The sequence below is a fragment of the Tenrec ecaudatus genome, chromosome 10, assembly GCF_050624435.1.
Source record: "Tenrec ecaudatus isolate mTenEca1 chromosome 10, mTenEca1.hap1, whole genome shotgun sequence".
NCBI lineage: Eukaryota > Metazoa > Chordata > Mammalia > Afrosoricida > Tenrecidae > Tenrec > Tenrec ecaudatus.
Window position 1 is genome coordinate 78,588,297 of NC_134539.1, and position 25,162 is coordinate 78,613,458.

General features: G+C 46.0%; 1 protein-coding gene across 1 annotated transcript in view; it reads right to left on the reverse strand.

Annotated features, from left to right (window-relative positions):
- SPTAN1 (spectrin alpha, non-erythrocytic 1) overlaps positions 1-25,162 on the reverse strand; it is a 61,153-nt gene that overhangs the window by 25,613 nt on the left and 10,378 nt on the right. Inside the window, exons 2-22 of the mRNA XM_075560688.1 lie at positions 22,549-22,788; positions 21,118-21,243; positions 16,840-16,980; positions 16,400-16,546; positions 14,045-14,178; positions 13,765-13,909; positions 13,532-13,686; positions 12,856-12,991; positions 11,144-11,245; positions 10,189-10,326; positions 9,569-9,679; positions 8,809-8,886; positions 8,518-8,673; positions 7,156-7,360; positions 6,488-6,669; positions 5,944-6,187; positions 5,672-5,794; positions 4,932-5,149; positions 4,349-4,441; positions 3,902-4,036; positions 2,076-2,224 (exon numbers count right to left, since the gene is read on the reverse strand). Of these exons, the coding sequence (XP_075416803.1) occupies positions 2,076-2,224; positions 3,902-4,036; positions 4,349-4,441; positions 4,932-5,149; positions 5,672-5,794; positions 5,944-6,187; positions 6,488-6,669; positions 7,156-7,360; positions 8,518-8,673; positions 8,809-8,886; positions 9,569-9,679; positions 10,189-10,326; positions 11,144-11,245; positions 12,856-12,991; positions 13,532-13,686; positions 13,765-13,909; positions 14,045-14,178; positions 16,400-16,546; positions 16,840-16,980; positions 21,118-21,243; positions 22,549-22,785 (3,155 nt within the window). The 5' untranslated portion in view covers positions 22,786-22,788. The remainder of the gene's footprint in view (positions 1-2,075; positions 2,225-3,901; positions 4,037-4,348; positions 4,442-4,931; positions 5,150-5,671; positions 5,795-5,943; positions 6,188-6,487; positions 6,670-7,155; positions 7,361-8,517; positions 8,674-8,808; positions 8,887-9,568; positions 9,680-10,188; positions 10,327-11,143; positions 11,246-12,855; positions 12,992-13,531; positions 13,687-13,764; positions 13,910-14,044; positions 14,179-16,399; positions 16,547-16,839; positions 16,981-21,117; positions 21,244-22,548; positions 22,789-25,162) is intronic.

Sequence of the window (25,162 nt, forward strand, 5' to 3'; positions counted from 1 at the left end):
TGAGAACACAAAGGCAAACCACCGGGTGTCTCCAACACGTGGGTCCAAGGCTGCGTGCTGGTAAGGATGATGTCCTAGTGACAAAGTATCCAAATGCAGATGAAGATGAAGCTCCTAAATGTCCACGCTACAGCCTCAGGGAAAAGCAGGCACGGTCGAGTTCACAGGGGACGGCTGCAACCGCAGGCCACCTCTGCCCTCGGAAGATGCCGAGACAAGCGCCCGGCACAGTAACACACGGCCACACGACTACAGCTGAGAGATGACATGGACTTGCTGAGCATGATGTATACAATGATTTCTTCCCTCTCCTCTCTTGAAATTTTCCAAACAGGCCCCGAGTAAGGGCTGTGGGAGAGAGGCCAATGAGCTTTAAAAACCCTGATCTAGAATGTTTGTATTGCTAGACCAAGAGAACATTTCTGAAATGATAAAATCATAAAACCTCTAAGACTTTTGGCAACTTCATAAGGAAAATTAGGCCAGGTCTATCATGCTATCTGTGAGGTTTCTTAAGAAGAATCCAAGACTATTCTTATCCTTGGAAACTAACATACAAAGAGCTAAATTCTTTACCTTTGGACACATGAAAATGACAAACTCAATAAAACTGAGCAAAAAGTGAAAACAAAAAGATCCTAGTATAATCATCAAATCTAAATCTCCCAAGTGGAAATAAAAAACAGTGAGTTACTACCCAGAATCAGAGCTCATTAAAGTGGGCTCTGTAGTTTCTCTCCTACCAACGAGTGTTCTAGAACCAGGTTTGCAGCCCATGGTAGCTGGTCAGCCACAAAGAAACAACAGGAGGGGCTCCACACCACTTTGAACACACAGGGAAGCGACCACCGAGGCAAGCAGCCATCCGTCGACTGGCACAGCCGCACCAGACAGAACCTCTTCCCTGGGAGCAAAGCTGCTGCACGGACCCACACTCGCTCCCACCACCTCATCTCTTCTGATGCGCGGCTGGCTTCGAGAGAAGCAGCAGGGGGAATGGACAGGTATAGCAATGGACACAGGATGCTCAGCAAGGCTTTCAGCCTACTCACAGTTCTTCCACCTGTTTCATACGCAGAGATACACTGCCGGCCTCCTTAGTTATGCGTGTCCTGCACAGAGGGGGCACAGCAAAAGCATGCACAAATTAGTGGGATTAATCCACGGGCTGAGAAGCGGCAGCTCCGACAGGGCCGAGACGGTGGATGCTTTCAGTGGGGAAAATCAGGGAATCATTCAAAAGCCAATAGAAGCAGGCCTGGCCATGAACGAAGCCATGGTAAAGAAATAGCAGCAACAGTAAATCGGAGGGTTTAGTTAGCCTTCATGCACCTGAAAATCCTGCCCTGCTTAAGGCAGTAGGTTTTCCTGTAGCGGAAACACTGGTTATTTCACAGAGCAGGGCCAGGAGATAAAATATGATTCCCCTTAGAACTAAATGAACAACTTTAGTCAATTACTTAGCCCACATTTCTGATTCAGGCCACCAAAAAAAAAAAAAAAAAAGCAAACCCAAACCTCTCACTCTTGTTTCAACAATAACTAGTTTGTAAGGAGTCGAGTACCTGACATCTTTCCAGGGATTGTCAGGGTGAAAAAAATTCAACAGAATCTATGGTCTAGTGGAATGTATTTTCTGGCTATTTCCCAAATGTTCAGAGCTGCTGAGTAAGACATGCCATACGGAGGTCACTCCTCCATGAGGGAAGAGGGAATGTGCTCGGTGACAAACTCCTCTCTCAGACGAGAGCCGTGGCAGAGGGAGAGGCTTTCAAACACCTCGGTGTCCAATTTCAGTAGGCAGCTCGAGTCAGAGACAAAAGGTTAAGATGGCACGATTAGAAAACTGCTGTTTAGAAAAAGAAACCCTTCAGCATGGGGGGGAAAGGGCAGTAAAATATCCGATATGGCTTTAGTCTCAAACAGGGCATTCTGTGGGTTAAAAAGTGACTTGGGGAAAGCAGGAGTGTGTGTCCTAGAGTGCAGGCGGCATCTGAAGAACACGTGGTGTTTGAGAAGCCTGAGGATACTCTGCCTACATCCTCGGTGGCCGGAGCCGATGTTTGGGCCCTTACTGAGTGTCGATCTGCTCCTGCCGCACTGCGATGCTGCCTTGCTCCTCCAGGAGGTTCTCCCGGGAGGCTGACTGGGCGGGATCCAGCTTCTTCACATATGCAGCAGGCACGAAACCCTGCCGGTCATTCACTTCCACTTTCCACCAGTCCTGAACAGTGAAGAGGCAGGGGGAGAGACTGACAATGACATTTTCTATTGGTGTTGAAAACAAACCCAGCAAAACACACAGCAATTCAACAGCTTCCACATGTCTTTTCAGCGACAGTGACTACGTTCTTCAGTTGTGTAACCACTGGGAGAAATTTTTGTTTAGAAAAGGGTTTTCTACACACTCACACTAAAGAGACCACTAATTCTTTGAAGAGAATCCCAGAACTGGCCAAGTCACTGCAGAAGGAGTAGACTCTCAGCCTTGTCTCTTCATGACCTGCCAGGCATGGAGGTCAGGCGTGGGCATCGATGCCATCAGAGTATGAAGGACAGCCTTCTCTGTGCTTTGACACTTGAGAAGAACTGTGCTATCCAATGCTGGAGCCATTGACCAGCCACATGTGGCTACTTACAATTAAATAAAAGGGAAGTAAGAAAAAAAATTCAGTTCTTCAGTGACTCTAGCCCCATTCAGGTGCTTAATAGCCCCACGTGGTTAGTAGCTACTACATGGGCAGCATAAACATTAAATTTCTGTCCACACAGTGTTACTGAATGCTCAACTCTGCTCAAACACACCTACTCTCGACCAGTGCAGTTGGTCTAGGTTTTAATTAGATCCAGCAGAAAGAAAGATGTAAGTCGTTTTCTCAAGACTCAGGGAAAATGCGAGTTGGGCATAGAGTGCTTCCTAAAAATGACTGAGCACATTTCTCCAGACCCTGACAAAGTTGGGAGGTAGTGTCTCTGTCGTGAGAATAATACAGTGAAGCTTTACGAAGTTCATGGAAAACAGGAACCAAAAGATAAGGGTGGGAGATAATGGAATTTTCCCATGGGCTTTGAAAAGCCCCTACATAAACCCCTACACCATGTACCTCACTTCAAGGAACTGTCAAGTCAGGATGTGTCAAGGAAGAGAAACTGGAAAACCAAGTTGTACAGAACTCCAAGACAAGGCCTGTGGGGTGACGTCACAGCTATCCTTCAACCATCTGCTGAGCCGAGTACCTAGATCAGTGGTTCTCAACCTTCCTAACGCTGCAGTTCCCCGACCACGTTACTTTATAGTTGCTACTTCATAATTGTAATTTTGCTACTGTTATGAATCGGGAGACCCCTGTGAAAGGGTCTTTCAACCCCTAAAGGGGTTGCGACCCACAGGTTGAGAACCACTGACCTAGAGGTTAAGACCCAACAGACAGATACAAGTTATACACAAACAGACTTCACCTTAAAAGGAAAAGAATTTTGTCTGGAGAAGTTCGATCTGAAAAAAGCTATCCTTGAGTACCTGCAGGAATTCAAGGTGACAAATGCACTCCTGTCTCCACCACCTGCAGTACAGGACAAACCTGCACCACGGTCAAACAGGGGCCCTGCTAGTACAGTGGGCTCGAACCTCAACGACAGCCGTTCAAAACCATGGTCTGTTTGGCAGGAAAAAGATGAAACTTTCTACTATTAGAGGCTTAGAACTATCTTCTGTCCTACTGACTCAAAGGTAGCAAGAGGTTTTGCGAGGTTGAAGATTATGCTAGAAAATTCTAGTCTCTCTTCAAATTCGAAACCAGTTTCATCTTGGGGTGATCTACTACTCAGAAGACACCCAGCTCCGCACACAGGGCGGCGCAGCTAGAAACACACACACGCACAGTCAATGCCGATGCCTTGCCTTGTTGGTGCTGTTGAGCAAGGTGAGGATGTCCCCCTTCTTCATGGTGACCTCCCGAGGGCTCTTCTCCTGATAGTCATAGAGAGCCAAGACCAACTCCTTCCCAGTCTCGTCATCCATAGGGGCCACTTGTTGCTGCCAACCCAAAGCAAAGGCACACACGGGTCAATGATTGTCCACGTTGTCATTTAAGGACACAGGACCCCAAGATCAAATATAATAGATATACACTCATGAGCGCTCTTCCTGGAAGCTAGCAATACAATTCTATTCAATTATCTACTGAGTATCCTAAGCAAGCTTGTTTTTAAGCAATCTATAAGCCTTTGTGTACCAAGAATGTAGTGTTAAGACAATTGCCATCTGCTGGTCAAATCCCAAGCCCCTCAACTTTCCTGTCTCCCTCCCCTCCCCAAGTCATAAGCGAAGAAACAAAGGCAAGTTTACCCGGCAGGACTGTGCTTGCTCCCGCAAAGCTTGAATGCTGCTGCCGTAGGCGCTGAGATCCGACATCAAAGCTTCATGCTTCTTTAGCAGAGCCTGAAACCAAACTCTCACGTCACAGCTGCACAAGGAGGCCAAGTTCACCGCCGTCAGCAATCCCAACACGTGCCCTGTCACTTCCCACCACCACCCTACCATCTTCGACACTTTTCCGTGTCACTCCCTCTTTGGGGAGAATCATATATGGTTTGTGTCACCCTTCAGCTCACTCTGGATTTTGTGAAGATAGGGGCAGGAGGAGGTGGGGACAAGCGTGACACGGAGACCTGCATGAATACAGCCTCAATGTCTGAGTGAGAACAGAGCCCAGCAGAAACGTGAGCCTATGGATACAGGAGCGCATATGCGGGGGAACAAGTGAAACAAGCAAGGCCAGTGTTACCAATGGCTGACAATCTCCCCTGTGCTTTGGTAAGATGTACCCTCCCAAACGAAGTTAACAAACCAATTCCAAAACAGCTGCGATGTCACATGCCATTTCCCTGTCCAAGCCCCTGGGCAGTTTCCCAGGAAGTGCACGAGTTACCTCGGCAGAGTCCTCATCCTTCCCATAGTCGGTGCTGCCCACGATGGGCTCCTTCTCCCGCATCCAGGACTCGGCTTCGTTGGCGTCGGCAAAGTACTGCTGGGCCTGCAGCGAGTCCTCGAGGTCCTGCCGCCGCTGGGAGGCTTTGCATTTCAGGGACTCCCACTTCTGGTTCAGTTCGTCAAGCTTAGCCTTCACGTCTTCAGCAGCAAAATGGCCTGGAAGGCGAACAGGAGGGAAAGAGGACAATGAAGTCTGCTACTTCATAAAAAAAAAAAAAAAAAAGTATGCCGTGTGCTCACGGTCAGGACTGCATTCTGGTGAGCCAGGTTCTTTCCTAAGAGTGACTCGAACCTTTAACAAATTGCCTCTCCCCCCACCCTGTCTCCTCTCTCCCTCGTCCAACCCACACTTCTGTCCAGACTCTAAGCTGGCATCGAATCTATCATAAAGAGTGAATAAAAATACTGGGACTCCATAGCTCACAGTTACAAGACTTATATGAGTCAGGCACAGTATCGGGCTCTTTGGCTGCTTGAGCTCATGCAGGCTTACGTAGCGTTCTCTTCTTTTTGACAGAGACAACACTGAGGCTCAGAGGAGTTGGGGTCTAGCTTAGGAACAAGGGGGGATGGTCTTATTCCAGGCCAGTCTGAATACATTCATCAACTTCACAGGGAGACACAAGGGGCAAAACCAAAGCCCCTTTTATGGTTCCTAATTTACACTCACTCACTCACCTTCCTCCACCATGGCATTCCCCTTCTGTGTAACTGCTTTGATACGAGGCTCATGTCCAGCGATTTCTGCTTGCAAGGCCTGGTGTTTCTTTAGGAGATTTTGGACTCCAATCAAATCCTTCCCTGAAAAGTCAAGCCGTGAACAAAGAGGTCAGTACAAGCCTTGCCACCCTCAGCACTGTGACTATTCTGAAATGTGCAGTCTGTACTCTCTCAGGGTTATAACCGCCCTTTCTCCACTCGAGTCTTATCTGACGGCGGGGCAGACGGACCCCTGTTGGTGGAAGCAGCAATGGGCTCTTTCTCGCGAATCCACGTCTCCTCGTCCTCGACGTCGCGGAAGAGCTGTTGCAAGCGCAGGGAATCTGCCAGCTTCTGCTTTCGGGCGATCATGGGTTCCTTGAGCGCCTCATAGCGGGCAACCAGGGCTTCCTGCTTCTTCTTAATATTCTCAGCATCAAAATGGCCAGCATCTTGGAACTGGCGGGCCTGAATGGTGATGCCATCAATTCGATCCTGGGAATGAGAGGAACAGGGCTGTTAGGCTTGGACTCGTGTTGGACAGGCGTCCTTTGAGCACTAAGAAGAAGCCCTTTGTGGCAATGGTCTAGGGATGCCCAGGACACGGGTCCTCTTCCTACCCCCAGCAGAGGCTTATTTGTGCACGCCATGTCCTGAGGCGCCCAGGAAGCTGAGGGAAGGCGGCTTCGTGCGATCTGAGCAGCATATTGAGCACACAGTACACGACACGGCCTAAAGCTAGGCTTGCCCCGCCCTCTCACTGTGTCTGCGGCCTCTTCCCTCCGTTCACCCCACCTGGTGCGCGGCCACGTCGGCCTCCAGCAGGGCGTGCTTCTTCTGGAGGTTCTGGACATTGGTGAGGTCTTTGCCATAGTCATCGGAGGCCAAGTGTCCTTCCACTTCGTACAGCCACAGCTCGATGTCCTCCACGTTGCGGTTAAACTGCTGCTGCTGATTGGCCTCGCGGAGCTTGATTCCTAGGCAAAAGGGCAAGGCAAACTTTCCTTCTCATACCAATACCCTTTGACCAGCACGGTTCCAGGAAATACTGTCACAGTCAGTAATTATGGGCTAGAACTTTACGTTTATTTCTATCAAATAATTGAAATATAAATTCCAATCGCTTCTCCGTCTTCTAGAGGCTGAACTGGAAGGACTCTGAGAAGCATGCTCACTCACAGCCATAAGGGAGGAGGCTCTTGAATGTTATTCAATGCCTTGGATGCAAATGCTACATTTTCATTTACAGTGATGGGACCCATGCATTCCACTCAACCCCATCTACCCAATGGGCAAAGAATCAGAAACGAAGCTGACTAACATGTATGCAGGAGCAGAGCCCGACTGCCAAGCAGTTTGCATCTCACTGAACTGGGAAGCAGGTGTCCCTAAAGCACCAAACTAAGAAAGACTATCTCTTTCTCCCAACAGTCCTCATCAGAATCCAGCAAAAGCACTCCTACCTTTTAGTTCAGTGGCCTCTAATAGTTTCTTCCACAAACTGATGACCTCGTTCATACGAACTGCCACTTCATCCTTGGCATAGTGGTTGACATCTATGAGCTTTTGTCCCGCTTTCTCCAGGGCGTCAATGCGGCTCTGGTTTGCCGAGAGTTCGGCCTCAAAAGCCTGGTGCTTCTGTACTTTGCCTTGAAGGTTGGATGGGTCCTATCAACAGAAGGAGGGGCACCGTCAAATCACTCCCTGGTTACCTTTCACAACTATCTTTACGGAAAGCTGCATAAGAGAATCAGTTTACGTTAAATGGCAACATGTTTGGAATCGCTTAAAAAAAAAGTTTTATTGGCAAGTCATTTACATATCATAGAATTCAACAGTTCAATCATTCAATCTTATCAAGGAGAATTGTGCCGCCACCCCCACATCAGTTTTTAGAACATCCCTCCTCCCATGGTTATAAATTATGCAATTACAATCCCCTCTGGTGCTCCCTCCCTCCCATCCCGTCTACCATTTACTCCTGAGATCTCCTTACCTCCCTCCCTATCAACCATCCCCCCATCCCTGCATTCCCTAGAAACCCTTCCATCAGTTATTCCCATTATGCATCCACTCCTCCTGTGCTTCACAGCTGGGAGACCCAACAGAAAACAAGAAAAGACACAATAGCACTAAGGCAATAAGGATAAAAACACAGCAGTACACAAAGACGCAACTGACGTGTAAGGGGCAAACCACCGACAACATTCAAAAACCCAGGGAAGAAATGCCTGTCATGGAACCAGTGAGAGACACCTGCACCCAGAACATGCTCATGTCCTGTCTATGGGGTGCTCAGCTGGCCAAGAGGCCAGGTTGATGCAGCAGAATCACGATGATAGTGGTCTCTGCCTGAGAGGAAGGCTGTTCGAGACTCTTGCCTGCGGCTAGAGCGGAGCTGCCAGTGGCTCAGGCAGACTAGAAACTGTGCTGAGGGGTTTGGGGCTCCCACCATGCCCCATAGCCCTCCACAAATTGGGTGATTTGCTCAGATGCTTCTCTCCTCACCGTGTTAGAATTCTGTAACTGTCACCTCGGAGTCACATATGCTGGTTAGATGGCGCTCGTTTGATACAAGTTGAAAGACGCTATTTCCGATTGATAGTCAGACACCGTCTGCTTTCTTCACTACACTTTGCGGTAGCACCCTTATCATAATTCAGGGATCACTTCCTGAAGGTGAGTAGGAGCCCCAAACCCCTCAGGTAATGGTAATTTCTTTTTGTTCAGCTACGAGTGATTCTTTGTGAGGGTTTCGGGTAAAGGTTGACCTAAGCTATACACACCAGCCAAAATGCCACACGTCTCAACAAAAAGCAGGATACCTTATAAGCTTCGTCGGTGGCCGTCTTCATCTTCTCATTGATCCAGCTCTTGAGCTCATCAGAGTCACGGGAAAACTGCTGCAGGTTGAAGGAATCAGCCAGCTGGGCGCGGCGATGCAAGGCTCTCTCGTGAAGGGCGCTGCGGCGGCTCAAAAGCTGAAAGAACAGGGTCACAGGGTGACTCTGCAGCATGCAGCCAGCCCCACGGGCACCCGTGAACGCTTCAACTTTAGTCTGGGAAGAGCGCTCCCGGGCACGCGGGAGGGAGCACAGGAGAACTTGAAGACTTACAGCATCTCTGCGAGTCGCCACATCTTCCATCGCATAGTGGTTGTTCTGAATGAGCTTGGTTGCAAACTCATCCAGGGCCTGGAAGGAGAGTGCGCCGTTAGCAGCCTTGGGGCACAGGGTTCAAGCTGATGCTGCGAGGCCCCCAGCCTTGGACACCCTCTGGGGCAGTTGGATTCTGACTAAGTCTATCAGGTGGCCAGGAGTTGGAATCAATTCCTCCTCAGCAATGAGTGGTCTTTTTTTGGGGGGGGACTTGAGGGGGGGCAAGGATGACACGGGGAGTGCACTATTCTGAAACATGGTCAGTAGAGAAAAGTAACCAATGAGCAGGTCACAAGCCAACCATTTCCCCCCCCTTTTTTCTTCAACGTTTCACTCTAAGGCTAGCTATGACCTTTCCTCCCTAACGTCTGAGTTTTTGCTTGACGGTATCCATCAGATATAATATTACTTTTGCTTTAGTCAAGATTATAGGCATTAGCTCCATCAAGATCTCATCGAGGCCTGATGCAGATTCAAAGCCTCACTAACACTACAGCGAAGATGTGTTTTCAAAGGAAGAGCACGTCTCAGATTAACTTCTGACTACTTTTAGTGCAAGGCGAATCTCAATTTGGAGGTTTCCAGCCAGTGAATGACTTCATTCTATAATGCTGTGTCTCCCCCTCCACACGACCAGAACTGGGGCAGCTGCAGCAGGGTCTGCACTACCCGGACAAAGAGCTCCTTTGAAGGCACTGGGACCAGTGAGGGCTCTTACTGTGATCTTCTCCTCCTGGGCACTCAGGGATTTCTCAAAGTCCTCATGCTTCTTGAGAAGTGCTTCCACACTATCCAAGGAGTCTCCAAGGTCTTCGTTCAACAGGAACGCCTTGCAGAAGAAAGCAAACTGCTCAGGAGACTGTCTTCTCCTGCGACTTTCTAAGAAAGTCAGAAAACAAATGGCAACTCGGCCAAAATGCAGAAAGGAGGAAAGAGATACTAGCTAATACAACTAGCTAACACATTCCAAAGAGTTCCACTGGAAAGCCTAAAGTGTTTTTGGATTCACTTAAAAACCAATTTACTAATGCCATAAAATCTTCATTCCATTATTATGCCAAAACTTCAAATAGTTTTTGTTGATTCTGTTAGATTTAGCTTATTCTCTTTATACAAAGCAATTTCCTATCAGCGTCCCCATTTGTACCCCTGGGGCCTGTTTGGAGCCCTTTGGGATAGATGCTGGCAGAGCTGACGCCGAGAGAAAGCCTGTTCCGCATCTGCTCCTCATTTGGGTTAGAACGGGAAAGATACGGATTTCCTAGAACCAAGTAAACTAGCTGAGAAGCAGATGAAACAGAGTGGTCATTCATCTGGAAAAGTGTGCTCCACTGTTACCTCTTGTTTGCTCATCCAATTGTCGACCTGCTCAGTGTCTCGGTAGAACAGCTGCAGATCCATGCACTGCTCGTACTGCTGCCGGCGCAATTCCCACAGCTCCAGGAGAGCAGCTCTCTCGTCAGAAAGGATGGTCAGCTTGGAAGAACAGGAAGCAGGGGCATTCACTACTGGGATGGAGTATGAAATGCCAGTCCTAACCTAACGCCCTCTAGTCAGGTGCCAAGGAATTTTAATCCGAATGTTTCTGCTATCCAAAAGGAGAATAACAATCACTCTGTATATGTAAGCCATGTCACAAATACCAAATACTCGTGAGTCCTGTTCTAATTAATCTATTTATTGTCAGATTATCACAAATGACTCAAGGTAAGAAAAAAGAACTATCTAAAAATGAGAGTGTAAAAGAAGCAGGGACTTCCAACTGAGAAAAGACAACTGAGCAGAGTGCTGATGTTAAATAAACCCATAAATGCCTTAGACTCAACTGTTTGCACCCAAAGTCATTAAAAACCAAGTCTGTGAAATGTCTCCTGATAAATCTATATAATACTGCTTTTTATATATTATTTTACATATATTAGTTTATTTTATATATTATTTTTATACAATGTTCCTTGGGCAATTTAAGACTTAAAAGCAGTTTGACACTAACAAACACATCACAGTTTTAGTAAACACTGGCTGACGCTTGGCTCCAACAATTACTACAGACAGGGCTCAGCTTGCTATAAAATTCCAAGTGGGCAATGTGTCCCAGATGCATGTTCTCTCTCAGACCAGACACCTAGCAGCAGACTGTACACAACCTTCTCTCCAACTCTCTGGAGCAGCTGCCCTGGCACTCAGGCTAGACCCTTCCTCACATTATCATAGTGAGATGCAACGGCTGTTCAAGGATAACTTACAAGAAGATGAAACAAAGTAACAACCCACCCACAATTGCCTCTCATACCTTCTCCTTCACCTCATCTGAGGCGTAGTGACCAGCAGCAAGCAGGGCCTGTCCAGACTCATCTGCAGATTTAAAGCTGTCTTCGTGAGCATCGATTTCACCCTATAAGGGAAGAAAAAGACACAATTTATGCCCAACACCTTTCAAAGGAAACTAACCAGCAGGGATTGAACACGCCAGCGTCACCTGTTTTGTTGTCCTCTCTGTCACTTTCCATACACTCACACAGGCCGAGTCTCCTTTTGTTCCACTGATCTGTCTTCCTAGTGTGAACTCCATGTTTCTGAGTGGGCAGTACTGCCCGCCAGGGGGCTCTGGAACGATCCAGAGGTTGCGAAAGCAGATGCCTCCACTCTACCCTGGATTATGGGCTAGAGTACATTTTGGGAGCAAGTTTATAATTGCCAAGGGGTGCTGAGAATTTTTTTTTTCCTGTAAAGGTTAGATAAGCCAAGTAACCTTGGGAACCTATGCATTCCAACAGTCTGGTTACTACGGCACTACGTACTTGGCAGAGTGAGTACACCCCAGCCCAGCTTCATCCTTCAAAATTGTCCTCGTTACTTTGGGATGCTATTTTTTCTTCCCAACACTTCTTAAGTCATCTTGTTGCATTCTCAAAACAAACCAACACAACCATGTTTTAGTGGAAAAGTACAGAATTTATATTGTTGGGGCAGAATTTATACCGCTATGAAAGTCAACTCCATGTACAAATCAGATATGCGATCTGGTCTATTCAGAGCCCTGGTGCTGTGTTGGGCTGAGTGCAAAGTCAGCAGTATGCAACCACCAGCTGCGGATCCACAGGAAAAAAAGATGAGCTTTCCTACTCCTTGAAGTCCACGGGGCGGTTCTGCCCGGTGTATAAGGTGGCTGTGAGTAGAAATCAACCTGAGTTGTTTTGTTTTTCAGCTCGCATTCATTTCTCCTTGGCGTCTTTCAAGTTTTAGTGATTTCTCCACAAATGTCTTACACATCTTATGTGAGGATCATTCTTAAATGCATCTACTTCCTGATATGACTACATCTTATTGCTACTGTGGAGAAACACACCTGACTTCTGCACACTGACTTTATACTGAGCATGTAAGACCTCTCCGTGGTGTCACTGATAGGGACACTTCTGCTGGTCATGTCATCTTCGCCCAGGGACCACGCTCATCTCCCCACTCTTATTCCAAAAGGAGCACTGTAGTAATCACTCTTACACGTCCTGCTTTCCAAGTCCCTTCTAAATCTCCTACTAAAATCTCCTATCAGTCGTTTCCTACTGGGAAACTTATGTTCGGAAAATACAGGAAGAAATGTGAATTTACTAAAACCCATGATGAAATTCAACATTTAAACAGACACCTTTTAAGCAGCATGCCTCGCCAGGGTAGTCCCTTGGCTTTAAGAATCACAGGTACCCTTCCAACATTTAACTCATCTGTGGCCTGCCGGGTGTTTTTGCCCAATTCGGTTTGTTACTTCAAAATAAGATATGCATAAGAATTTGTTCATAGTTTTTGTTAACTATAGTCCGGCCCTCCAACAGGTCTGAAGCCCCCTGCACTAGAAGCAGGTAGAGCAAGGTAAACCCAGTAACCATCCCTATGAGAACCACCTGTGAACAAGGTTTCACCAACTGACCACAGGCTTCTCTGGACAGTGAAGTACTAACAAGATAAGCCCATCTCTCTAGTTCTTCAAGACCCTAGAGACATCACCTTGTGCTCTTGGTGCCTGTCCAGCAGGGCCTCGGCTCCTGCCACATCATTGGCAAGCTCATCTGCATTGATGAGGGCTTTCATCTCTGTGACCCAGCTCGTGAGGTCACGGAAGTCGGCAAGGAAGCGCTGGAGCCTTGGGAAAAGCAAAGGTAAGTGATTAAGAGTATGCCGGTGGAGGTTCCTGAAGAACAGAGATGGCACCTCTGTGCCCTCAAACGTCTAACGAACTACGTAAGCACTTCAGTTCTGGGAAACATGGAACCCCCCAATCGAGTCTGTAAAGGAAAGCAAGGAGGTCAGATCTGTCCTTTAAAATCTAGGCTCTGTCCTCTAACACGTTAGTCTCGTTTCACCGTCCTTGTTATTCTCAAGTTTTGACGTCGTCTTTTCCTTTCCAAATCTTGATCTATGTAATTTGTGCAGGACATTCCACGTGCTGCTCAGATAAGAGTCGAGGATATTTCTAAGTCATTGGTATTTAATGCAGTAAGATAAAAAAATTACTTAGAATACTAAAATGCCAGTCTGCAAACTAAAATCATACAGGCAAGCAGAGTCACTTGCATTTTATTAGTAGGTGAAATCAGGTCAAAGCACACACAACAGTTTGCTTTTCTGTCTGGTCTAAACAGTGTCAGAGGGCGTGGGTGTTGAGCACTGAAGGTCTTTCTACCTATATGAATCATTGAGACGCGAATGTCTCTCTGCTGCCAGAGTGCGGATCTGCTCCCAGTTGGTAATCAGCTCCTCGCGCTTCACTTGAATCTGAGTAGCACTCAGAGGGTGGGATTGTTGCAGGCGGTCAGCCTCGGCACACAGGGCTTTGACCTAGAAACACACACAGTCAGAACTCTTCTCCTGAACTCTGGTCATTTATTTATAGACTTGGCTGCCTCCAAAACCCACCTTGTCCTCTAAAGCAGCAAGATCTCTTTCCAAACCCTCGTGCTTCCGAAGCAGAGCCTGAACACTTGCCAAGTCTCGGCCAAAATCATCCGAGGCCATTAACTGCTCCTTTTCCTTAATCCAGCCGATAGTCTCGTCCACATCCCTACAGTTGAAGACAACAGGGACTTCAGCTCAGTGACGACGACTCACTGAAAGTCGTGGTCACCGAGTGAGCTGAGGCATCTCATCAGCATTTGCCACATGCTTTACACAGCCTCTCCAGGCGGGGGCCCATTACCTGTTAAAGCGCTGAACCTCAGCGGCCCCAAAAAGCTTCCCCTGTCTCTGCAGAGCCAGCCCCTTCAGCCGCTGCCAGGCTGCATTGACTTCGTCCTGCTTCGTCTTAATCAATTCCTCTTCGGGGTGCTGCTCCTATCCAAAAGGGAGGAGAGGAGACGGAACACGGTCAAAGCCTAGGGTTCTTGTTTCCTAGGGTGGACCCTCTGTCAAGCAGTCATGGACATGTCATGGTTTAGTACACTGCTTTCTGTGTGTGGGGAGGGGAGCTGGTGACGGTAACACAGAGGCCCTCATCCATAAGAACATGGGCACCATAAGGACCACGCCCAAGCCAGATGCGTTCTCTCAGGACTCCTAGGGAGCAGACCTCCCCCTGAGGTTTCTTCACATGCCTTTCACCATTTCCTCAAACTCTTCCAAGGGGTCTGTAGACAGGATGAGCTTGCACTCTTTCAGGAACGGGCCACTAAGGCGCATGGCTCTAGAGTAAGGGTACTTAGGTAGGTAACAGGTTGCATAAAGCTGTGATCACAGGCTTCAGCCTCTGCTCTGTGTGCTCTCTAACCTCCTGGAAGGCCTGTGCTACCTGTACCTCAAGTAAGTGCACCGAGTCTCGTCCACAGGCCATTTCTCATGGGGCTTAAGAAACTGACAGTGGATGCGAGCTGCCACTTTGCATCCCTTGACACACAACCTTGAGATGACACAGGATTTGGAAGTGTAGTAGTTACATAATTTTTTATCAACTTGATAAGTGTAGGGGTGGAGTCTAGCCTGTCAATTAGGTCACAGCCTGCTGATGCCTCCTTGTGGGGGTGGCCTTTTCATAAGGATTCTGGGAACTTCCTCTTTCTCCCAGGAGGCGGGCCAGACTCTCTTACTGGCAAACCACCTGGAAACCTGCCAGACCCCTGGAGATGGCAGTGGATTCTGCCAATAGATCCACAAGACTTTGCACCCACCAGCTTGTGATCTCCCTGCATTCTGCATCATTGCTTGTGGCTTCGTGAGTCTGAGGAGGGACTTATGGACCAGTATCAGATTTACGGACTTGATCTGGACTAGGCAAGGGTGTTTTCTTGACATGTAACTACTTCTCGATATAAAGCATCTCTATCTGACACACACGCGCACACACACACGCACACACACACACACACACAGTCATTGAACAGGGAAGTGGCACATCTGTCACTGTGGAAGGGTGAGGTGCTTTTGAGGAAAACTGACTCTCTTCAATACCACCCAGAAGGAAACAGCAAACTCATACACTCAAAATAAAATTTCCCTAAAAATTAACTCTAGTTCCTACTTGATTTTTTGGGGTACTCTAAACTCCACGGTGAGAGTAAAGAAGTGCCAGGCAATGAGAGCAGGCTGACTCACTCAGCTCTTAATAGTTCTTAATGAGCTACCAATCTACCAGAGAAGTGCCTTTTCATGACCAAGTTTCCCAGACTCCCTAGAGAACTGCGGGGAGCTTCGAATGGAAAAGAAAAGGCAGAGCAGCCAGGTTCTAGTGATGTCTGTGAGCCCCAGGGAAGACTTTACAGGAAGTGCCTGAGCTGCTGACTTAGGCACCACCCCGCTACAAACCAATTCCTACAGAGCCTATTCTAGGAAATGCCCAAAGTACATGTAATAGTTCATTAGTAACAAACAGGTGCTGTTTTATAATGTACATCAAATCATTTTCATCACTATATTACATTAAACACACCTCAGTGTATCTGGAAGTGTTTAATGTGTTTTTATACACAGAAAGGTACATTCTAGGCTAAGAAACACTTGACTGACTTTGGATTCAAACTAATTTTTGTAACAATCTTTTGAACTTATATATTAGATGGGGTTTACATTTCATTTTTGTACTCAACAGTGTACTAATCAAATCCCCCAGTAATTTACCATTCATTCCCCTGATGCTTGATTTCTCTTCTCCCCCTGTGGACCACCATCTTCCACTTCACCCAAGTCAATCAAAGATGTGAACTAATTGTACCTGTTCCAACTTACATACTTAGGATGGAACTTGTTTGAAATATGAGGACTGCCTATACTGAGAAACTCTGACACTTAGCTTCAGTAGCCCAATAAAAGCTTCCCCATGCCCTACCCGAAAACGGGTGGAGAAAACAGATCAAATGGACTCTGCCCTCCCTGCCCGTGTTAATTCTCTACTTAGGAGTGATCAGTCCCGGTGCCCTTCCTAAGTGTAAATACAACTCAGACTTGCTTTAGAGAACTTGCTCATTCCGAAATCAAGCATTAACTTTCAAGGTTTTCTTCTGAATGTACTAACCAGTGAACACAGTGATGTTATGAGATCATGGAGCTCGCCTCTGCTGTTTACCTGAATGAGTTTGGCAGAAAACTGGTTCACTTCGTTAACTCTTTCTTCGTGGGCAGCCATATCTGTTTGGAATTCTTCAAATTTCTTCTGTAAAACTTCCACGTGTTCCAGGTCCTGGCCTAGCTCCTCAGACGTCACAATTGCCTCCTATTCCAGGAACAGAGTCAGCGTGACAAGTCAACAATGGCTCCCAGAGCTCAACATCAAACAGACCCATGCGAGCTTCTGCTCTCGCGAATGCAGCTTTTCATGGGGCGGGAGACAGGTTTCAGAGCCAAAGAATGGAGCACAGGTAAGAGAGCAGCAATCTCACGTCTACCCCCCGCTTTGCTTCCCTAGCTGCACCTGCCACACACCTGGGCACTAGTCTACAAACGTCAGAGGCGCCTCTCTCTTCCCTTTTCACTCAGATTCAGCAAGGCTTCCTTTTCAACACATACCTTGTCGTTGATCCAGTCCATCACATCCTCGCATTCTCGTAAATACTGCACCAACTTCTGGGCCTGCAGCAGCTTGATTCCTTTCTCCCGCATCTTCTCCAAAAGTAATTCCCATTGGCGGTGCAGTTCCAGCAAGCGAGTCTAGAGGTTAAAAACCAAGCTCACAGGTTACAACCAGTTCCATGGAATATCTGGCTGTCGTAGAAACTTCATGGAACTCTGAAGATCTTTTAAAAAGATGAACCTTAAAGCTAAGAGAAAAATCATAGATGTAAGTGAAGGGGGGGGAGGGGAGAACATAATAGCGTGACAGGTCTTAACAGTTACAGAAGAACTGATCTTTCCATAAGCACACTGTAGCTTACCCCAGGAAAGTGTGCCCCAAGGTCCCGTTAGCCAGAAAACTTTTATGCAGAAAAGATAAGACTTTAACACAGCAATGGAGCAGAATGTCTAGAGTTCATGGAGCTACGTGGAATTAAAACAGAACAGTGCTCGCTTCGGCAGCGCATATACTTTTAAAAAAAAAGAACAAAAATAAGTGGCATCATAAATAAATAATTATGAGGCAAAAACTAAAGATTTAAAAACCCATTGCTGTCACAAGCGGATTCCAACTCGTGGCTACAGGACAGAGTAGAACTGTCTATAGGCGTCCCAATCTTTACAGAGGCAGTCTGTCACATACCCTTCCCCTGCAGAGCAGCCAATGGGGTCAAACCTCTGACTTTCACTCAGCCACTGTGCCACCAGGGATCCTTGAAAAATATTAATATTTTTAAAACGTAGAAAAGACGAGATCAGCTATCAAACCAACCATCAAAGATTGTTGTCAGAAAGAAAATGTAGCATGTCTGTAAAAACATGCAGGTTGTGATGATGCCAACATATGCACAAATGTGACCGAGACAACTGATGTATGCACTGTTTTAAGAGCCGTAAGACTCCAACAAATTGATTAAAAATATATGCATACACAGTTTGTGGCAAAATATACCTCAAATTAATTTTATTTCAAATCTCACCCAAATGGCAACCACAGGCCCCAACACAGTCACTTCCCAGCATCTTTGGGTCCTCGAGAGCTGAGGCCCAGGGAGGCAGTGCATTAAGTGGGGAGAGCTGACAATCATTCAAGATTAGCAAAAACATGAAGGCATTCCAATCCAACCGCAATGCCTTGGTTCTACCTACCCAAGACACTGGGAATTTCTGTGTAACTCCGACAGACACAACAAACACGAAAGGCTTAAACGCTAAGAGAAAAGTCTGGATCCACCTACTGTTGCCATGCCCAGCAAAGTACACCTCTTCCTCACTTGCCACCTATCTTGTTAGCAGACACTTCCCATGGACATGAATGGCAAACAATCCAGTATCTATTTTGTACATCCGCAACATGTGTGCGGCAGTAAACAAATGCCAAGGTGGGCAGCAAGAGTGCTGGCGGCTGTGATGGCTGTGTCCACGTGGCAGAGCCACGGTTCTCAGTGGGACGAGAGTTACCTACGAGGGGTTTGGCAGTTACTTAATGATGTAAGCTGGCAGTTACGTAACCATAGTCACCCTCCACTTTGTGATCTAGAGGTCAATCCTCCGTGCTTGTACAATGCCAGCTTTCATTTAAGGACCTCATCTTTGGAAAGTACTTTAGGTGAGGAGTAGGTGTCAAAGTTGAAACCATGGGCTCGTCAACGTGGGTGGCTCCCTTAGAGACAAGAATGGCTGTGGCATTTGAAAGGAGAAGGAATGGGGTGGCGGAGTGGAGGTAAATGCTCACACAACTCATTCCCACCACTGCTAATTAACACCCTAACCCACCACAGAGAAGAAAGCAAAAGGCATTCCAAGGCAAAGAACAAAACAGCAATCAACAGCAAGTCAACACTCCACCTACTCGGATGTGGGACCCAATGTGGGTGGCAGTGACTATGGGGCGCCAGGCCGTCCGGTATGGGGTGAAAGTCTAAACCAGTGACAAACAGGTTATCCAGGACACATTAACAGCCTTCACACTACACCCACCACCTACCCCCCTCTGTTAGCACTTGTCTGTGGTCTCTGATAAACAGCCAAGATCTCTGTGGGACTGTGTGCATGAGCGTGAACCTTAACAAGATCCCTTTGTTCTTCAGAAGGAAGCCGTAGAAAGCTAGAAAAACTCCACCCTCCAATCAGGAAATTATTAGTCTCTTCCAAATTCCATTCTCTCTAGTGAAGAACTAGGGCAGGGCTTATTCCAGTACTGGAGGAATTTTCTCACTCCCGGTGTGTCCGATCTTGTAATTCCGTAAACGTTGTAGGCTAGAGGGTTCAGTCTCAGAAGCTTGCTATTTAAGAGGGGGTCTGACTGAAGGGGTTAAAAAAAGTCCCTAACTCCCACAGGTGTCCTTACGCCACTAAAAGCTGACAGGAGGGGAGAGGGAATCCCTGAGCGACTCAGAGGAACATGCACAGTCACAGCAGATGCGAGAGCAGCAGTTGCAGACGGATTCACACAGGAGTGAGATGCAGGTAAGACTAAAGCATAGTCATGATGGCAGAAAAGTAAGATTGGAATTCCCGCTGTCATCTACTGCATAACTTTGGGCAAGTTACCACAAACACTGTGAGCCTCCGTTCTTACTCTTTTAGGCATAGCATGTGGGGACAATGGCTACCTCACAAAAGCACTCTAACACTTGGAGACAACATGTAAAATGCCTAGTAGGTGCCTACCCAGAATACTTAAGGCTCTACAAGGAACAATTTAAAATACTGCTTTAATCTCGGCAGGGAGTTCAACTTGAATGAACTTGGTGGGAAGCTACCTTAAAAGATCTCCAAATGAAGCAGAGGGTCTGAATCTGTAGCCTGGGTGGTGATACTACTGTAAGGTGGCCTCATTCACTCTTGAAAAATGACTTCTATCTGGAAAATAAAGGAATGCTGGCTTTCTCTGCGGGAAGACTGTGTAAAAAGGGAGGGAGGGAGGGAGGGAGGGAGGGGCTAGGGGGAGCTGACAGCAAAGCGCTCAAGAAGAAAGAAAATGTAAGAAAATGTTTTGCAACTGATGGTGGCAGCAATTGTAAAATTAAGCTTGATCTAATTGAATTATGGAATGTTTTAATATCTGTAAGAGCTCTCAATAAAATGATTTTAGAAAAAAGACTGTATAAAAATAGTAGGAAAATAGATCAACATTTGTTTTTAAGTGTTTGTAAAGATACATATGCCCAAATGGATTAAATGTAAATAAATATATAGTTGGCATTATGGCATTTAGAATGTATTTTTATTTTCCTATCTATTATTATCAATAATAATTAGTAGTAATAAGCAATGGCTAATTACAAGTCTCTAAAGTCTTCACGTGTAACAGTGAATCCAAGCAAAGTGAGACATTAATTTAAGATCTTTTTCTTGAAACTGCTAAACTAGATCCTAAGGGAATAAGAACTCCAAATCTAGAAGCAGAGATGAGTGTGTGTGTGTGTGTGTGTGTGTGTGTGTGTCTCTCTCACACTTCTGCTAGGCCTTAATACTACTGCTTTCATCTAAACCTTTAGGATCACTGACACAGGGCAAGAAAAGGATCCTGAGAGGTGGAGGCGTGTATCTGTGTATCTGAGAGAAAAGAGCACTCATTAAGAGAAACTCCATGGGTATACCTCATTATCATATCCTAAAGAAACCAAACAATTACCTTGATAATGGGGATGTATGATAAAGCAGAGACAGAGCAATTAGTGCCCCAATCAACCAGAGTCTGAGGACCCCAAGTCAGTTGTATCACCATGGTAACCAACAACATTCAGCAGTCAGGCCTTCTAGCTGCATCTTGACTGGGCCTTCTGACTAGAACTCAGTGAAACTCCTCCCAGGGCAAGCCACTGAGATTCAGCAGCAAATGTCCCGACAAAGAAATGAAAATAGTTTCCAGGATTGATCTTATCCTTTTATCCTAATCCCTAGAGCTGTTCATATTCTCTCCTATCTAATTACCACATAGAAATGTTAGGGTTAAATTTATACAACCTTCTTTAGAATAGTAGGTTGTAATCACATTCTAGTTTGTCCTACAAAAAGAATATTAATTTCTTCACTCAATAGTGAAACACTTGTTTATATTCATGCTGAATCATTGTGTTATAATGGCAAGATTTCAGTAACTCCTCTAAGAGACTTCATAAATTCTTGTAAAGGTTGAAAAAGCCGCCTTTTAGGAAACCTAATTGACATATAAGAATTAATCCAAGCAGTTGAAAGCCACTCAACCAAGAACTTCCTCATGCTCACCCTTATGGTTTCAGAGGCAAAATGTCCTTCTGATATCATCAAGTTTCCAGTTTCATCCAGCTTAACAATGGCTCCAGAGTTGGCCTGAACTTCAGCTTCAAAAGCTTGGTGCTTCTGAAGCTTTCCCTGTTGGTGAACCATAAAAGTAAATCCATAAAACACAATCCGACAGCATCCATCTCCGGTTTCCTTTCCACTCCCTCCCTCTCCCCCCTTCCTTCTTAGCCTCATCCCCCTCGTATGGACACTTCAATTGGTATGTGACCCATCTTCTTATCTGCTCAATTACTGAAATAAGTCTGACCATTAGAATCATTAGCTTTGCAAATTGGAAGATGCCCCTAATTCTGACCAATAATGAGCAGCAATACCAGGAGGGTAAGGGGAACTGGGGGGGGGGGGGGAGACGGAACTGATCACAATGATCCATATATAACCCCCTCCCAGGGGGATGGACAACAGAAAAGTGGGTGAAGGGAAACAGCAGTTGGTGTAAGACATGAAAAAAAATATGTATCTAAATTATCAAGGGTTTGAGATGGAAAGGGGAGGGGAATGAGCTGACACTAAGGACTCAAATAGAAAGAAAACATTTTGAAAATGATGGCAGCAACATTATGTACAAATGTGCTTGACACAATGGATGGATGGATTGTGATAAGAGCTGTATGAGCCTCAATAAAATGATTAAAAAATATATATATATATATATATTTTCCTAATTTCATTGCCCATCAGGTCAACTCTTTGTGGAGAAAAATCATTTTCTTAGCATGCGATGTTTATCCTTAAGCAATCTATCCACATGCACTCATGACTTTGTTCATTATTTTATTTCGAAGTCACATTTTTTGATCTGCATACATTCCATTTCTCAGCACTTAAAAAAAATCAAGTACTGAGCTGTTAAGTATTGATCTAGTGATAAGTTAGCACCCATCATTTTCTGTTCTTAATGTTCCACTAGTTACCACAATTAAGAAAGCAGAAAAAGCCTCTGCTCTTTTGCTTAAAAAGAGCTTTATACCATACTAACAAATTCATTCTCCTAAGTATAATTCAATAATTTTAGAGGTTTTGCTTTTAGTAAGACCAATGAAACTCCTAAAGAAGCGCCAGCAAACCATAGCTAACTTTCTGCATGTTCTTCTCCAGCTGTATCAAGAGATCAAGCTAGCTCGATCCTGAACATGCGTAAGGATCAACACCCACTAGTTTGAAAGCCCCTAGTAAAGATAAACACATGCCGCCGAAATTCCACACTCACCCTAATATACTAAGGGCTTTCAGAATAGTAAAATTCGTCTTTCCTTATATCGCATCCATATTCTTTCTGCTGCCAAGGACATGATGATTCTCTTTGCTGATTTTAATTGAAGAACATCTGGGTTTGTCAAAATATGGCAAAAACCTCAGGGAGATTAGACGCACCTGCAAGTTGGTTGGATCTTTATAATTCTCATCGGATGCAACCTGAAGTTTCTCCTGAATCCACTTCTCCAACTCCTCGGCATCTCTTTGGAAAAACTGGAATCGGTAGGAATCTTCAAGCTTCTGGCGTCTAAGCGTGGAGAGCTCCTTGAAGCGGTGGTAGCGGTCGAGGACCTGCTGGCGTCTCTCCTGGATGTCCTCTGCTGTTTCCAGCACTTTGACCCCAGCTGGGTCCATTTTCTGAAATGACAGAATGGCCGAGGTAAGTACAGGCACCACAATACATTCAGTGCAGCAAGAGAACATCAGACTGAGGAGCAGCCGACATTCAGGGCTCAGGTAGAAGGCAAATGTTTTGAGAGTGACGATGGCAACAAATGTACCTATGTCTTGACACAGTGGGTGGATGGATGGATGGATGATGGTGATAAGAATTGGATGAGCCCCCCCAAAATTAAAGAGAGAGACCATCAAACTGTCCGAGCAGAAAAACAGAGGTGAAATCCAAGTTCCACTCCCAGCTCTCCACCCCAACACCACCTGCCGACAGGGATTCCCCCAAAGGCTCTAACCAAAATGGCAGTAAAAAAAGTGAAAAACACAAATGAGGGCTAGTCTATACCGTCTATTCTGCAGGGGTTTTGAAAATTCAATGGAAACACCAACGTTTGTACTCTGAGACTTATCGACAAATCCTTCCAAAAGTTCTTCCATCTACTACGTGCAAATTAGAAAGAATTTCCTTCTATTTAAGCTAGATTTTGTCTTTCTCAAAAAATGAGTACAAAATAATTGAATCCTTAATACCCAGTAGACATTACCTAGATAAAGCAACTGATTCCTTGGTGACCCTCATCTGTCACCCCTCCAAGTCTTCAAGCTGTCACGAGCCTGGACAATGAACAGGCTCCGTGTCACCCAAAAACTGCACAATTTAAAGAAAACCAAACTTTACTGTTCTTAAAAAAAAATGTTAAGATTTCTCCTATTCTATTTGTTATTTTGGAAAGCAAAGACATCACAAAAGCTCAGCATCAATTTCAAGTTAACCACAAATGCAGGTTAACTGGACAGATGGCAATTCTCTGCAGTACTTTAAACCCAATGCTCAGGCTTCTGAGCAGTTTCACTAGATTTCCGTGTCAGAGAGAAAATCTAACATAGTTATTACATGAAGCATTCGGAATATGCTACCCGCTCTAAGAAGAGTAAGTCACTTCACCCGCTAACCAACTGAAGTCCACAGAGTGATGCAAGTGCAGTGGAATGACCACGAGCTGTCAGTTTGACCTTGCACGGACCACTTTCCTTCTCCATGCTTCAATTCCTAGATGGACTAAAAACGGCACATTCAAATGAGATGATCTCACATGCCTTCCAACATTAAAGTTACATGAAGACGACTGTGAGATTTGGTAGGGGAAACCAGCTAAAGCTTTACGATTGCTTCTCACCATTGCTCTATCATTTATAAAAGGTATAAAAATTGCTACCTGGTGTTATGGGTCGAATCATCTACCCCCTAGTACAGTGGTGTCAGATTGGCTAGGCCACAAATCACAGGATCAGCATCTTCCATTTTGCCATGATGAATTATCCCATATCTTGTAAGTGTCTACAATGTGACTAAGGCTGAACTAGAGGCAGCTATGTTCTTTATCAGCCCAGGGGGTGCTGTCAGCTAAGCCCGGGCTGCTAGCTGCACGATTGGTGGCTCACACCCACCAGCCTCTCAGTGGGAGAAAGATGAGCCGATCTGCCCCCATAAAGATTAACGACCTCAGAAACCTCGCACAGTCATTGGAAGTCAGAACTGACTCCCTGGCCGTGGGCTTGTGATTCATTAGTAGGATACAGTCCACAAGACTAGGTTGCATTTTGAGTTAACTTCTGAGATATGAGAAAGTGAGCAAAGGTTGGAAGGATCTGATTACTACCAAGAAAGAAGAGTCAGGAACAGAGAACATCCTTTGGACCTGGGGACCCTGCTCTGAGAACCCCCTAAATCCAGAGGATATCTCCAAGGGACACGGGGCCCACAGACACTGAAAGGAGACAAAGACTTTCCCTTCACTACTAACAGAGAAAGTATTCCCTTAGAGCGGGTGCACTGAACTTGGGCTTCAGCCTCCTGAAGACAGTATTTGTTAAAATCAGCCACGTGTGTTTTAGGTAAATAGGACACCTGGGTACCACCTGCAATTCCCGACCCCCATCCCCCACCCGTTGGACTAGGAGTCCTAGTGCTGTGGTGCTTATGTGTTGGGCTGTGATCTACAAGGTCAGTAGTTCGAAACCACCAGCAGCTCTGTAGGAAAGACAGGGCATTGTACTCCCATCGAGAGTTAGCTTCGATAACCCACAGGGGCAATTCTACCCTGTCCTATATGGTTGCTATGCGTTGCCACTGACTTGACGGCAGTGAGTTTGGAGTTTTGGTACCCTACTAGTGTTTCCCTAAGTGGGTGACATCGCCCTCTAGAAGCCTTGGAACAAGGGGGGGGGGGGCAGGATTGCAAAAGCAGATGCCTACACTTTACCTGGGAACAGAGGTGCCAGAGGGCACTAAGTAATTTCTTTTTCTGAAAAGGGGCACTAGGTCAAATAAATTTGG